This window comes from Trachymyrmex septentrionalis, unplaced genomic scaffold, assembly GCF_001594115.1.
Source record: "Trachymyrmex septentrionalis isolate Tsep2-gDNA-1 unplaced genomic scaffold, Tsep1.0 scaffold83, whole genome shotgun sequence".
NCBI lineage: Eukaryota > Metazoa > Arthropoda > Insecta > Hymenoptera > Formicidae > Trachymyrmex > Trachymyrmex septentrionalis.
This window is the reverse complement of record NW_017306018.1, coordinates 3,471,864-3,487,750: the sequence shown is the minus strand read 5'-3', so window position 1 is coordinate 3,487,750 and position 15,887 is coordinate 3,471,864. Positions and strand designations below refer to the sequence as shown.

The 15,887-nt window shown below is 34.4% G+C and overlaps 3 protein-coding genes across 5 annotated transcripts in view; 2 read left to right on the top strand and 1 right to left on the bottom strand.

Moving 5' to 3' along the window:
* Positions 1-3,148, bottom strand: part of LOC108755042 — a 7,265-nt gene extending 4,117 nt beyond the window's left edge. Inside the window, exons 1-4 of the mRNA XM_018497771.1 lie at positions 2,740-3,148; positions 1,847-1,914; positions 707-1,693; positions 248-577 (exon numbers count right to left, since the gene is read on the bottom strand). Coding sequence (XP_018353273.1) covers positions 248-577; positions 707-1,693; positions 1,847-1,914; positions 2,740-3,148 — 1,794 coding nt within the window. The remainder of the gene's footprint in view (positions 1-247; positions 578-706; positions 1,694-1,846; positions 1,915-2,739) is intronic.
* A 3,170-nt stretch (positions 3,149-6,318) lies between these two features.
* LOC108755040 (protein SET) lies at positions 6,319-8,562 on the top strand. 2 transcript variants are annotated; one of them, XM_018497765.1, is made up of 5 exons: positions 6,319-6,869; positions 7,373-7,562; positions 7,710-7,915; positions 8,156-8,420; positions 8,499-8,562. In XM_018497765.1, the coding sequence occupies exons 1-5, from the start codon at positions 6,618-6,620 to the stop codon at positions 8,516-8,518; spliced, it is 933 nt and encodes a 310-aa protein (XP_018353267.1). In that variant the 5' UTR covers positions 6,319-6,617; the 3' UTR covers positions 8,519-8,562. The 2 variants fall into 2 exon arrangements, with proteins under 2 accessions (XP_018353267.1, XP_018353268.1); XM_018497766.1 differs by having other exon boundaries at positions 6,322-6,869; positions 7,719-7,915.
* A 4,991-nt stretch (positions 8,563-13,553) lies between these two features.
* The window catches only part of LOC108755100 (fibrillin-1), an 18,247-nt gene continuing 15,913 nt past the window's right edge, over positions 13,554-15,887 (top strand). For both annotated transcript variants that reach the window (XM_018497906.1, XM_018497904.1), the window contains exon 1: positions 13,554-13,834. In XM_018497906.1, the coding sequence (XP_018353408.1) occupies positions 13,750-13,834 (85 nt within the window). In that variant the 5' untranslated portion in view covers positions 13,554-13,749. The remainder of the gene's footprint in view (positions 13,835-15,887) is intronic.

The window sequence follows — 15,887 nt, the reverse complement described above, 5'->3', positions numbered from 1 at the left end:
CCTCAACGGGAAATCGTTCGCTGATCAGACAGCTGTGAAAACGTACCTCGACCGGTTTTTCGCCTCTAAGCCCCAGACCTTCTATGAGAGCGGAATAATGAAATTGTTGGAAAGATGGCAAGAGGTCATCAACAAAAACGGAGAATATATTATTGATTAAAATTCATCCTTTGTATGAAAAAAACTTGTTTCATTTTAGCCTTCAAAAAGCGAACGAATATATGGATCCACCCAATACAATACTTACCATTTTTAGGAACGGGTTTTCTTCTAATTTTTGTAGTAGATCCGGAAAATATCCACCAACTTCTTCGTGAACAGTACCCACTAGACTTATTTGATGCAACGGCCCGTATCTAATAGTGCCGTTACTATAAGCTTTACAAACTTGATCTTTATATTGAGCCATTGTGGTTGTTTCTATGTCACTGTTTCTACCCAAAACCCCGTTTTTTACAGTCAATGTGGGATAATTATTCGCCATATAGTCCAGAAGATCAGGTAGATATGCAGCTGCATTATGTACTATACCCATAACATGGTGAGCATTTCCATTTTCGTCTTCACCGAAAACCACCTAGGAAATATAAACAGACTTTATACAATAAGAATTAACTGTGCATAAAACCAAAAAAGTTTTGGTTAAAGTTGTATAAAGCTGCTCCAATTTCTCATTTTATTACAACATTAAATCGTGTTTACGTACTTTGAAATACTCCTGTGCCAATTCTTGCATTTGCTCATTTGTTAAAGTACCAATTTCATCCTGAAACATATGGACAACTGTTGCACCACCATTAGGATACGTTTCTATATGGATGAACTTTTTGTACTTTAGGCCTTCCAGTAATTCCTTCTTCGTCACCGGATTGTTTAGCATCTTATAGTTTTTCGTTTGTAGATTTAACCTTAAGTTTTCATTGACTGATTTCGAGAAAGGGAGAACCTTACTACTCAACGAAGACAAAACATGACGGTCCCGTTTGCATTGTACACCAATGCTTGCTCGTTTAATTCCTTTGCGTTTGTGACATCGTGAACAATATCGTCTGTCTTCTTTTGAGCGTTTCTCTCTCGAAGATGAATGCAAACTGGAAGATGGATTAGCAATGGAATCTGTGGATTTGTCATGAAATTCTATTGCCAATTTCTTTCTATTCGATTCTATCTCCGAAAAATTATCTTTTGTCCATTCGGATTTAACCATTTCAAATGTTTCCTGCAAATCCACAAATTCTTTCTTAATCTCAATAGGCTCTGCTGTCAGTTCTTTGTTTATAACATCTTCGGCAACGTCTTGCTGCTCGTTCAATTCTGTTTTTATAATTTGTGAATCGCCTATTTTCTTCGGCGACGAACAAAATAGATTATCAGCTATTTTATCCGTACACGTAACTGTGTTCTTTTCAGTATTCTCTTCATTATATTTTGCTGTATCCATAATAACTGTAGAATTCGCCGACATCATGCTAATGGGAAATGTCGTATCTTGACTGTGAGGATGAGGACTGACAGAAACTCTCGGAGGATAATCTGGACTCCTCGGACTACTGATCACTTCGCCATTACTTTGTGGACTCTCTCCCAACTGTGGGGTGTTATTGGAAAAATTCACACATCCTTCTAATTTTGTTTTTGTGGATAATATGTGCATATCTCCAGATAACATTGTGTCGTTACGTGTGGAATCGGTCTAAACAGAAAAAAGTTAATTAGATAACAATTGTCTTGATTGTATCATTTCTATAATATAATTAAATGTAAGAATTGTACTGTCAATGATATGTGTCAGTGTAGAATGCATAATAATACAAAAAATATCTTACAAAAATTACATCATACATACATGTGTAATATGTTCAACTGGTTCCTTAGCAGTTTTTACTACATCATTGTTGCAATAATCTGGACTTCCTGCATCATACATATATCATTTTATTTAACAAGTGTAATAAATATGGTCTTTGGTTTTACATGAAAGTAAAAGGTTTTGAGTACAGGAGTATGAGATAAATGATGATCCGTTTTAAGAATCCAATTTTCAATTTTATAAAATATACAACCTTACATTTAAAACTTCTGCTCTGTATTATTCTTCTACGAAAAAAAAAATTATTTTCTTTTCAAGAACTATCATTATAGACTATAAAATTATAGACTCTAAATTAGCATTTTTTCCATTTATATTATTTAAAACTTGGTAAATAAAAAGCATACACAAATATATGGTAGTATTTCAGCCAAACGCAATAATAATTATTATGAAAATAATTCTAATCAATTCAATTTGCTTTTATATTAATGCTGTAGAAAAGAAATAAAATACAACTTTCATAGCATAATGCGTACATATCCATTTTTATACCTATACCTTTATATATTAAAAATAAATTTAAAATAAATATATGGATTATGAAATATAAAATATAAATATCGTTAACAGAGTTTATAAATATATTCCTCAGTAATAATTATTTAGTAATTGCTATACATATCAAATCAACACAAATTTATCTCTATTATTACTCAACTACGTTTTATCTGCATTGAATATAATCTATGGATTAGAACATTGGAATGTGCGAAGCTTTGGTAGGGAGCTGTCAGACTTCAGCAGACCACTAAGATAAATACATTCCGGCGTTACAAATGACAGATACCAAAGAACTACCGGTCGCTTGAACATCTATTTTCTAAGGCGCTTCGCGCAACAAGGAATAATACGGAAGGAGAAATTACCGTCTAGCTCTTCTGGAAGACGAACAGTGTCGTCCAGGTCACTATCATGACAAGACATGCTGCGCCGTTGAGAGGACGGCTGGTGCGTTTCGTTGTCAGGCTCGCCGCTCGCAACCAGTTGAGCCACATCACCAGACGAGCTCGCGGGGCCCGTGTTTCTCTGTAACGCGTGCCCTTCCGTGTTCGTGTGAAACGGTGACGCTGCAGGGAGACCCGTGGGCGTCCTCGGCGAATTATGCGCGGGATCACGCGTGCCTTCGTCCGTCTCCTCGACGACGATACGCGTCGCCGTTCTGGATGACGTAACACCCACTATTTCGCTCCCAACTGACTCGATTGCCCGCTGGCTTGTATTATTTACATCATATCCTACGTTTGACACGATACCCGCACCATCCTCGGATGCCATCTTGGTTCCGTGAGCGACATCCCGGACGCGATGATACTACGCGGACGGCGATTGGCAGTCGCGCATACCGGCGACGGCGCGCGCCGACCGCCATTCGCTCGCGTCGACGCCACTGAGTGGGGGTCGCGCCAGTAGACGGCCCGGTTCTATCAGTATGAGGCTATGAGGAACATTTTTATCCGCCGGAATCTTCGATCTCGAAACCACGTCGTTTTCCGCGTAACTTTTCCATTTCTATCGCCACGCCGGCGACGACGGTGACAAGCGAGATTGATGCGTGAAGACTGGAAATATCAGACCGGATATCATTTCTCACAATCCTCGCGAGGATTTCCAGCTATCCCTAGTCAACCGGATCAACCAAAGACAACAATTTCGAAACTCGAAATTGTGCTTACGAACGTGCTTTTGCGCGGGCGGAACAAGCGAATGAGTCCGCCTCAGTACTTGTTACAACACAGACCATTCCGGCAACATTGCAAACGTTGCAGCAATATTGCTGCAAGCTTTTTGTGCTGCATTGGGTACTGATATAAAAATTTATAAAAAATTAATTCCTCTTGAAATTGCAATAATTGTAGATTTTTAATCGTGTACTATAAAGAATAATTTTTACGTGTCTGTTTTAGAAAAAATCAAGTTTGAAGAAAGGTGAAAAAATTATGTATAATTGTATATAATAATGTGAAAATTATCCTTTTAATTATTTTTTACGTTTTCACATTACTATTATTATTTCTATTACACTAAAAAAGAATTTTACAAAAGAAAGAAGGATGTATGGACATACATGATTATACATGTTTATGAATATTTATGTATGTTTATACATATTTATATACATATTTATGCATGAAAAATTTTTTATCGGGATATAACTTGATTATTTTTTAATATTGTATTACACGTTTGAAAGTTTAACAAATTTCTACAAATCCTCAAAATTCAAATTTTAAGATTTCTTGAAATTTAATTGATTAGTGTCATCTCTTATGTGAATATATTTTTTAATGTTTTTGTTGATTTCAATAAATCTAAAACTTTGTCGGTAATAAATATTAATGATAAAATTGCGTTATTATCGATAATTGGAATAGCAAAGTATGTCACAACTTTAATCAACAATTGTTGATTATACTAATTAAAGTTTCAATCGTAGAAATCTATTGCCAAAATATTATAAGAATATAATAATAGTATAAGATATAAATAATAATAGTATAAGAAATAAATCAAAATTTAAAAGCTATGTCTACAATTATTGTAATTTCAGATATTAAGACATTTACATATTACAATAATTACAATAAGAATATAGCACGCCGCGGTAGCACAAAGTGCATAATGCATAATGCAAAAGAGAGAAGAAAATGAATCAATCAAGATCCTTTGTTTTCTTTCTTTTTATGAAATAGAAAACTATGGTTAATTTTCTTATGCTTCATGCATTGTACGTTATGCAAATTAAGTCTGTACTCCAGTCTTAAGTTACATATTTATATTATTCATAATTATACATTTATAGATCTTTAAATAGAGTTTTTATGAAATTATTACTATTTTGTGAAAAAAATATCAAACGTAAGATTCGTATTTATAGATTATAATATACATGAATCCTGTTATATTTATCTATAAATAGATCTATTCGCGATGCATGAAATCCCCAAATATTTTTGCACTTAAAATGAGATAGATACATATTTTGCCTTGAAAAGAGAGAAAGCGAAGATGTCGAGTGTTAAAAGTGCAAGCAAACAGATCTGTTGTTAAAACATACATTTTGCTTACTTGATTTCAGACTAAAGTATTTATTCATATAAAATGTATAAAATAATAAGCTTGTGAGATTGAAGAGCAAAATTTACATTGTTTGATAGCTTATAATTGTAAAAAAAGAAATTGTAATTGTATAGTAATATTGTTAATTAATATAACAATATATTGAACGCATCTTAATTACCATATTTGTTATTGCTTGTTATAGCTTCATTAAACAATGTAGATTTATTATCTTATCTCTTATTTTAATAGACATTTTAATTGTAAATGGGACCTTAATGGTGCAACCACAATAGAAGGAATAAGGAATTAGAAACAAGGATTCCAATTTATCAGGAATCGTATATTCCGGTGTAACCGATTTCTGATAGTTGAAATCTTTATTCTTTATTTCCAATTCCTTGTTTCTTCTAATGTGGCTGCACCTTAAAAGTTAGACTATAACGCAATAAAACTTAAACAATCGAATTATTTTAATTTTAGTAGGTCTTAATCTCAGTGTTTAATTTTAAGTCTTTAATTTTCAATCCTCAAACTTCAATAATCAATTTGGCTGCGTTTACCAGAGAAAGCAGTTTTGCAACTGTTGTAAAATTCTTAAATATGATTGGTTTGGGCTCAGTTGCATAGTCAACGTTACTTTGACTTTAAGCTTAAAACTCTCTCCGTCTCTGTTTCTTTTTCGCTTTAAAACAAGACAGAGAGAGTTTCTTGCTTAAAACACCGACGAGATACTATTAAAGACCGACATCCTTACGGGAGTTGGTGTCTTTGTGAATATTGAAGTAATTAAGAGTTAAAAACTGAAAATATTGTACTAATTTTATGATTTATTAGTTTAGTGGACGTATTTATGCATTTAGAACTCAATAATACTCGATTTTTCTTTAAAATTACAATTTCAATGTATCGTCAAAATTTGATTATCAACAGAGATGATAACTGCAGAGAAAAAATTGTAATTTTTCTGCAATATATAGAATATTATAACTTTACAAGTATGCATATATATTTATGGAACATTTATATAATAAAAAATCATGAATTTAATAATGTATGAACCAAATATTTATGTTAATATAATAATAGCAAATTTATATCAATTGTCGATAATTGTCAGCGTTCTTCAACTACCTCCGGGCCCTTTTATACCGCCGAAAATTTGTCCAGAGTTGACAGTCTTTAATAGTATCTCGTCGGTGCTTAAAGTCAAAGAAACGTTGATACAATCAGATCTTATATTTAGATCTAGCAAAGAACTAGGGGCAAGATTAATCATATTAAAGAATTTTACAACAGTCGCAAAGCTGCCCTTTCCGCTGAACGGAGCTTTTGATAAAGATATCATATGTGGATTATTCGTTTTTTACTTGTAGAATAATTAAAATTCATGCAATACGGACTTAATATACTTAATGCGGCCGGCGCGGTGGTTGACCAGGATACGAATGCCACGAGTTTGCCTATCTAGAGAATTGGCGGATCATGGGTCGCAGTCGGTAAGTCGGTTGCGCGCGTCGTACATTTGGCCACTTGGGACATTTGGCGTGACGAGAGCCGACGAGAGCGAACCAGCGAACGCGTACCGCGAACCGCGACACCGCGTACGGCGTACGGGAAATAAACAGAACAGAGTGCGGCGTGTAGTAGTGGTGGTGGTGGTGGCGAGAGCGCGCGTTTAACAACCATGTCGTCGTCGAACAAGAAGGCCAAGGAGGAAGATCCAGGCTCGGGCGAGGGGGACGCCCGCGATTACGACGTCGAGATACAGAAGACTCTCGAGGAGATCGACGGCTGTCAGAATCAAATCGATGGCCTGAACGAGAAGGCCAGCGACGAGATCCTCGAGGTCGAGAAGAAGTATAACAAGCTGCGCAAGCCCTACTTCCAGAAGCGTAACGACATCATTAAGAGGATACCCAACTTCTGGGTCACCGCTGTATCCTTTTCATCGACGCCGCGCCCACCGTTCCGCGAGTCGACAACGGGAGATCGGCGCACGGCGTGCGAGACTCTTTGACGTTTCTCGGCGGTGCCGGCGTCCACCGGCAACCGCCGCCATCTTACCTACTTGTGTACGTGCGTGAGCGTGTGTAACCGCTTATAGATTCGTAGACGGCTACGCATTTTATGATTATGCTTTTTCTATCACTCGTCAAATTAATGCTACACTCTCGGAGGATTGGCGCCGTGCCGGATTGTCAGCTCGCGAAAACGCGACGATATGTCAATCTTTTAATATTGCATGTCTAAATTAGTAACTCTTTAAGTGAATACAGATCAAATCCTGGATGTTTCTAGAATTATTTAGTATTCCAATTTTGAGTCTGTCATGAATTGTTTCGAATTAAAATAGCATTAATGATTGTTATTTTATTATGAATTGTTATTTAATGTAAAAATATTGATTCATATTAATATTTTTCCTTATAAGAAGTTCAGTTTGTAAACAACAAAGAAATAGCAGAAATATTAGAAGAAGACGAGGAAGATGCATTGAGATTCTTAAACAAATTAGAAGTTGAAGAATTCGAAGATATCAAATCTGGCTATAGGATTAATTTTTACTTTGATGAGAATCCATATTTTGAAAATGATGTTTTAACTAAGGAATTTCATCTAGGATCTTCTGGTGAGCGCATTTGTTGTCAGCAATCTCATATTAAATCAATAATATATGGAAAACTCTATGGTTCTGTTATAATTTAAAAAATAATATACAGTATGATATAATTCAATTGAGTGTCATAGTTGCGATGAATCTCCTGCTGTTTTGCAGGAGATCCAGCATCTCAAAGTACATTTATTCGTTGGAAAGAGGGTGCGGATTTAACAAAGAAAGCAAAAACCAAAGCACCACTGAAAGGACGTAAGAGGCCACTCAAGCACAGGTCATTTTTTGATTGGTTTACGGATCACGGAGATCCAAGCTCAGATGAGATAGCTGAACTTATTAAAGATGACATGTGGCCTAATCCATTGCAGGTAAATACTATTCTCTGAAACATATCGAGTACATCTTACTCTTAAAAATTGAAAATTAAGCCACTCTTTTTTTAAGACTGGCTCCATTTTCACCCTTTAAAGTGATACTACCCTAATGAATTTAAAGAGTACTCTCAAGATACATTTAAATGTGGATATGTCAACGATGTTGAAAAATATCAATTTATTTCTATATACATGTACTATATACCTTAATTATTTTCATTTGATGGGTTCTAGTATTATCTGGCTCCAGATATGGAAGTTGAAAATGGTATTGAGGGTGAAGAATGCGACGGTGAAGAATGTGAAAGCGAAGAGGAGGACGAAGAGGAAGATGGTGCGGAAGGTGATGAAGGAGGAGAAGGAGAAGAGGGAGATGATAGTATAGTGGTGGTCGAGGATGATGTTGATGAAGACGATGATGAGGACGAGGCTGTGAATGATGAAGATGATGGTGTCAACGAAGAGGATGATCTATTGGACGATGAAGGGGATCGTGAAGGTATGTATTAGAACTAACACTTAAATATTATTGTGTAATATGCTTGATGCTATACAGAGGTCCATTTAATTGTTACAGAGGGAGAAGAACCTATATAAAGTTGGAGTTTGGTTTCTGACATCATACAAAAACGTGAAAAAAAGAAAGAAAGAAAAATGAATGAAATTTTGTGCACCGAATCAATCAAGAGCAGATAGTTTAGTGGACTGAAAACAATATGCCATATGAATAAATCTCAGGACACATTTTTTCTGAATATATGAAAATAGAGAAGCAGAATTTAGAAGATCTAGACTCTTTCGATTGAGAACCTGTGTATAAAAATACAGCATTTGTTAAGATATATTGAAAGTGGTTTGAAAGGAAAGGGTCTGGATTAAATTAGATAGGTTTTACCATTGCACTAAATCTGTATCAAAACATAAGACAAATTCCTCAGTTATATTCATATGGCCTAGTCGTCGTTCCCTTTATAAAATAACGTCCGCTTGGTTCTCAATATCGCGGATTTTATGAATAAGTTAGGATAAAATAGAACGAGGCATTAGATAAAGAGTTCCATTTGCTTTCATATAAAAATTCTTTAGATAACTTCCAGAACGAGGTGTCTACTTATAGAATTTTTGAGAGTGACGACTATACCTTCCGCACATGAAATACACGGATTTTTACTCCATTGTCTTATTACTTTTGAATAAAAATTACACTTAGAATAAAGATTTTATTCTTTGCTATTTGAATATTTTTTACAATCATACATATTGTCTATTATTACTCTGGAAACTGTAGTGATAAAAAATTTTTAATGTCTCTTGGTGATTGTTACTAACTTATTTAATTTATATCATTGCAGACTGCACTTGTATTTTATCTGATGGTGTTTAAATATCTTTTACTAACAGATGTAATGAGAAATGTTCGCGTCCTGTTTATAAGTTACATATTAAAAATTTACACTACATATTACTATGATATAGCATATGATTTTGGCTACATCATGTTATAATATTGCCTCCAATAAACTCATAGATATTATATATTTATGTATTATTATAGAACTTAATATTTTAGTTGAAATTTTATGAACCGATTACCACATTCTATCTCTATCAATATAGAGATATGTTGCTACGCTCAAAAAAGATGTACAATTTTTGATAAAAAATTGCAAGGTAAAATTGTGTATTTTATTATTTACGCGGACAAATGAGAATGTGTGCTGTATCGAAATCCATTTCGGTTTAGCATTAATTCTCTATTGGATCACAATCATCTAAAGAATTGAGTTCAGTTTTTGATCACGATATTCATAACGAACTTGTCACACTCAGAAAAATACTTTCATCTTACACACCTCGTTCACGTTCTTCCACACTCCGCGTATCACGATTTACTCATGTAAAGTAAATGTTTCGCAAATATTTTTTTATTACATTTGATACATTACCTAGTTCTAACGATAATTTCATTTTACGAGATTCTTGTATTATATGACAAAGGTGAAATCAATATATAAAATTATGACGATCATCTACGATTATTACATCTTCTATAATCGGCGTTAATAGAGAAGAAATAAGGCAAATTTTCGGTTACACATTCACATCAGTAAACAGAATCTCATTAGTTACTCGACATTCGAAACCTAGGATGAAACAAGTAATTATTATACTCTCGAATAGAAAGCGCTCGTAGTCGATTTAATAAAATAAGCTGTAATTGTCTAATTTTAGAATAAAGTACAACAGCGATATTTTTAAATTAAGGCTATATATATTCTCGTGTTGTTTTCGGACGGTTTTGTCAGTATTTATTAGATTACGTGTTACCGCTAACATGTGTGAGAAAAGGAAATATTGTCAAAATTACACAAATGATAAGATCAATAAGATTCGTATTTTATCATTAGACACTTGTGTGTTTATATATTACATTTATTGATACCTATTGATTCGATTCGCTGCGTCTTATGTGAGAAAGGTTATTATAATTATCTGGCTCCTTTTTGGAAAGCGGCGAGTTATAATAAATTTTTTATTGTACATTACATTCTTTCACGGAGATACTATGCGAAAAATCCTTTTTTTATCGCATGAAGAATAAATGTGTCAGCAAAGATGAAACGCGAGGACACGAGAATCAAGTGTAAACCTTCCCATCAAACGATGTGTCCGTGTTACGCAATAACGTAACAGATCAATCGAATAAAATTGCCAGTTTGAGATACAAAGTTTGAGTTTTTATATTGTCCATTAGTCTCGTAGATACACGTGCACGATGTTCCTCATCTATCGCTATTATCAAACGTTGTTTAATTGTCGCGGTGTAATTCACTGTGATAATTAGATAGTTAAACAGCTTCGAGATAAATTCTTAATGTTATCAAAGTATCAAGTTATCAGTATCTGTTTAAGAAGGAGAGAACACTGGATTCTTGTATATATAGCATTTTTTTTAATGCATGATAAGACTGCACTAATTATCTGGAAAATTGGATTTCGATAATACAATATAATGAATTAGTTTGCACACATATAATATAGCTTATAATATAGTGAATAAAAAATATTGTAGATGTAAAGCTCAATGGATAGTTTTTAGCAATAATGGTGCATCAAAGGTGTGAAATTTGTGCTCATGTACAGAACATCTTTTATACACCACAGCTCAGAAATTATTCATTATTAAATCTTGCATATATGATACCTTTTATTTACCCATTTACATTATATATGAAAACTGACTCATTTCATCGGGATTTAATTTTCTACATAATTAACTTTCCGTGATCAAAATGAGACTTTGAAGACCCAGATGAATTTTCAATTTTAAATTATTCTACCTCAAATTTGGACACATACAAAAAGATGAAAAATATTTCGGATCATATCATTGTAAAGTTGTATTTTTTTAATTTGAAAGTTAGAAGAGGATCTTTTCAAATTTTTTAGAGCCCAAAACATTTTGAAAAATACAATAAGGCATCAGTGGCTCGGTTGAATTAGAAAAGAAACAGTGAAAGAAACGTTGGATCACGGAGGACTAATGCGGGGTCCATTCGTACATTAAAAATACGATTTGCAAAGTCCACAAAAATATTCAAGGTTCAAGAAAAATATTCGGACATGGCACAATTTATTTTCGATGTAGATTCATTACGCTAAAAGAGATGAAAATCCTAAAGGGCCTATCGCGTTCTCTCCTTGTAAAATTTTTTAATGCTCTGCTTTTCAAGATCATCATCGTTAAATTCGTGGGAGCCACGATCATAGCTGTCATCGGCCGAAACGCGGAACAGGAAGCGACCGAGCAAATAAACTTATCTCCTACGAAGCGCGTTAACCGCATCTCCTTTTTTTTTTTCCCCTTCTCAGCAGATTGTCAAATTCTCCGCTTTTTTACATGGACACGCGTGATCACGCAACGTCGTCGCTCGTTCGCCCTATTACGAGCAGACCGAGCACATGCAGTCTCAACCGCGGCAAAAAAGCATTACTTTAGACCCAAAGATGTGGCTTTGTAAGACGCTGACGGCGAGCCTCGAGGATATGATGCGTGTGTTACTGGCGGCTTCTGAATTACGCGAGATTTTTTCATAATGCGCGACTCTGTCACCCCAGGGTGTTACGCGTGTCACGGTCAGCATCAATATCGCTGCTACGATCATGATGGCGGGCGATACTCGGCGACGGATAAGAATTTATATGCGATCAGATTTATAAGTCAATCTTCGAAACCAAATCGGTAACGTTAAATCGTATAATAACGCATAAGCGTTTCTCTTGATAATTCCTTCCGACGACTAAGAGTTTTCTAAAATTTTTTGGTATCTGAAGAGAGAACAGAGTTAGGCAAAATCTCATTAAACATTTCTCGTTGACAGCGTACAATTGTAATGGCGCTATTTATAAATGACGATTTATACACATTATAAATTTACCCTGGTTGAGATTTGGAGGCAACTTGCGCCTGATGAATGATACGAAATTTCGCGTTACAAGGGGGCCACTGTTGAGCAAGTCTCCGCAAAAAAAGCTGCTTTGTACCGCGGCTTGGAGGAGCAGAAGCTGCGGAAGAAGTCACGAGGATGGTGGAGAACTCGAAGAATAAGCCGTGAAGCTGCCTTGTGCTCATTGACGGATCCAGAAATTTGTCAGGAGGGAGCCATTTTGACGCGCCGCGAACGATATTTTTTTTAAAGGTCAAATATATAAAAGACAGAATGTTAAATTATTATACTGAAAAAATATATTCTATTATATGTATAATTCGTAAAACATTTTATTTAAAATTATATTAACACAAAAAAATATAATAATAGAATCGAAGTTTTTCATATCTAAGAAATTCTTAAATTAAAAAATATTTTTGTAATATCAAAATTGTGATTAAGCATTTCAGAAATCAATATTTAAAAAAAATTTAAAAGTATATAACTTTGCTGTAAACAATTTTAAAAAAATGAGTAAAAAATGATTTTTAAAAATCGATTGAATCATTAAGAAAATGGCATAAATTCAATCAATAATCGGTCAATATGACATTAAATTGATATTATTTTAACTGTCTTGTTCTTCTTGGATATAAAAGTTTAAACGAACTTATATTGAGAAATGATTGTGACAAAGCCAAAGAACGAATTTATCGAGAATTGATTGTGACAAAGCCAAAGTAATAATTTAAAGTATAAGATTGATTGTTAATATCTTTTAGTAATAATTATACTCGAAATTGTATTTATTTAATACGATTTAATACAGCTTTTGATTGATATTTGGAGCTACGTGATGATTTCTATCAAGTCGCAAACGATATGCAGACGATTTCGATGATTATCGCGCTGGTTTGCCTCCGTTTCTGCTCGAATCGCGTTATTAATCAACACACGGAGTCTGCGAGCGTATCACGCGTATATTCTCGTATCTAATAAGGCAGTGAGAAAAAGAGAGTGCGAGAGGGAAGGACAGTATGCTTGTCGTGCTACGCAACAGTGTGTTGCGAGTAGAAGGAGGGAGGATGAGGACAAAGGGTAGAAGGAGAGGCCCGGGACCTGCGAGGGAGATGTATAAAGGTACAGATGACAAAACCGAAGTGCCGGCGTACCAAATGCTTCAATGCAAGCTGAGCGCTCATTCGAGGCGCATTCGGACGAAACTTCCTCGGGACGGTCGCTCACATATTTTTCTCAGAGATTTTGAAAAAAAGAAAGTGATAAAAAGCAGAATCGAGAGATCCAATTTACGATTTCCTCGCGAAAAGAAAGAAAAAATATCAATCGCGAAAGAGTCGCGTGAGCATAATAATCACGGAATTCGATCGATGAGGGAAAATGGCACATTACGTCGATCTCGTTGCGTCCTTTATTATCCTTCTCCTGATGGCCCACCTGGAGCAGCTGGTCCTGCACAAACGAGGTACCGTTTGTAATCCAAATAATGATTGAATTCCCGATTTAAATCGTTAAAATGGATTCGCCCAAAATTACTCTAAATTATTAAACAAATTCGCGCGGTTGGTAAACCGTCAGTCGGCTACAGCATGAAAATCTTGCGCTAAACATCAGAAATATATAACTTAGTTTCTAGCTCATTTAATTTTCGCTTTCTCTATATTTCTTACTTTTTTTTTTTTTTCATGTAGACAGGAATTTTTACGTAAAAATCGTGTGGCTTTGACCACTTTATGTTGAATTGAGATGAACTCCAACTTGTGTAGACGAAGCATTATTATGAATGTTCTTAGAAAAAAAATTGAAAATTTTTTTATTTAATCACGTACTGTTTTCTTCGGTATGAAATGATTGAATCGCTGGATATTTGCGATAGACTAAATTTCATTTCGTCACGACGATACTCATTGTGTGTGTACCGACGTTAAGCAAATCATCCTATTAGTCAGTTCTCCATTGACCTAGGCTTATTTGCGTACGCAGAGTACTATGAGTTGCGTTCGGTATTTCGAAACTTCGAGGCAGTTCCACGAAGTGAAGTTCAATCATCAATATTCTAAAGATATCAATAATTGTATTTAAGTGGGCGACATGGGCGCAGGCAAAATTTTTCTTTAAAAGAGAATATTATATACATTTTATACATACAAAAACATTTGTACCGCACAAAACATTTTGTCACTTCACGTGTCAAATTTTCTTTTTTCCGTTGTGAAAAAAAAATTTGCATGTAATCTGTTGGGTTTGTGACATTCGTCATAAAATTCAACGTTAACTTTAAATTGTACTACAATGTCGAAAAGAAAACCAAGGCCCGACGTCCATGGTGGTTTCGTGCACACGACGCGTCGATTGATATAAATTAATTTTCGCATGTAGATCGGACGCATTGAGGAACAATTGAGATCGCGAAAGCGCTATTGGAGAATCTCTAAGCTCTTCGCAGAAACTGTTTGCGAGCTAGATTGATATATATTTTACAGATAAAATTCACGACTCGCATCTATCAGTGGGAAAAACACACGATGTCTAAGAGAAACGAGGTTTTGACGCTTTTCGCTCTTATCAATGTGCAAAGCGTATTTTTTTTCCAACGCGTTTCTCTTACACTCGATAGATCCATAAATTTCTTTATAATTTCTTTATGATGGAATCGTGAAAAAATGATTCCAATTATTTTGTCGGGCGTTTTCGTGTTCCCTGTTAGAATTTCGTAATAAAGCAAATAAAAGACTTACAGAATTTTTAACGAAAATGACGATCGATGAAAAAATTGAGAAAGTGATAAGTCCGATAAAAATCAAACGGAGCTTTTGACCTAGATGCGCTTGTCGTCTCGTTCTTTTCAAGTTAATTTACGACATGCACGAAGATATAAATGTAAGATATTTAAAAGTTGTTTCAGCACGGAGAGAAAAATGGTCTTACAAATCTAATAAAAATATTCTAGCTAGCTTTGTCGAATTTATGACAAACCAAAATTTATTACTTACCTAAAAGTAAAAATACCAGAGGTAAAAAATATATTACAATTATAATAAATCCATTCAAATGATTGTCTTCTGCAAAGTAAATCATACTATCCTCAAGATTGTAAGCACAAATAACTTTCAAGACTTTATAAACGTGTATTTGTTTTAAGTAAATTTTGTTCAGTGCTAAGGTAAAATTAACTTCTATCAAGATGTGATAGTGATTTACCATCACCTAGATTAAGAAATAATAACAAATCGTAGTAGCGAATAAAATTTGCTTTATGAAATGTGTAATGGCTAGACGATGATCGCTCATTTGACAGAAAAATAAAGTAAATTTATAAAAGTAGGTGCCCTTTCCTATATGGATCTGCTAATTTTATAAAATTTACTAGAATTTTAGCACGTATAATATTATTTTGCATTTTTCTTCAACTTTACAAAGAATTCCAATTTCTATACATTTTATTCGAATTGACTTGTAAATGTATCATTATTAAATTAATTACTGATGTAATTACCGTATCTGTATGTTTTTCCGAA

Excerpts from the sequence above, each read along its gene's own strand:
- LOC108755040 (XM_018497765.1), top strand. The coding sequence starts at position 6,618 with ATGTCGTCGTCGAACAAGAAGGCCAAGGAGGAAGATCCAGGCTCGGGC. Across the intron at positions 6,870-7,372 it reads CCAACTTCTGGGTCACCGCT|TTTGTAAACAACAAAGAAAT; the intron begins GTATCCTTTTCA and ends TAAGAAGTTCAG. Across the intron at positions 8,421-8,498 it reads CGATGAAGGGGATCGTGAAG|AGGGAGAAGAACCTATATAA; the intron begins GTATGTATTAGA and ends TAATTGTTACAG.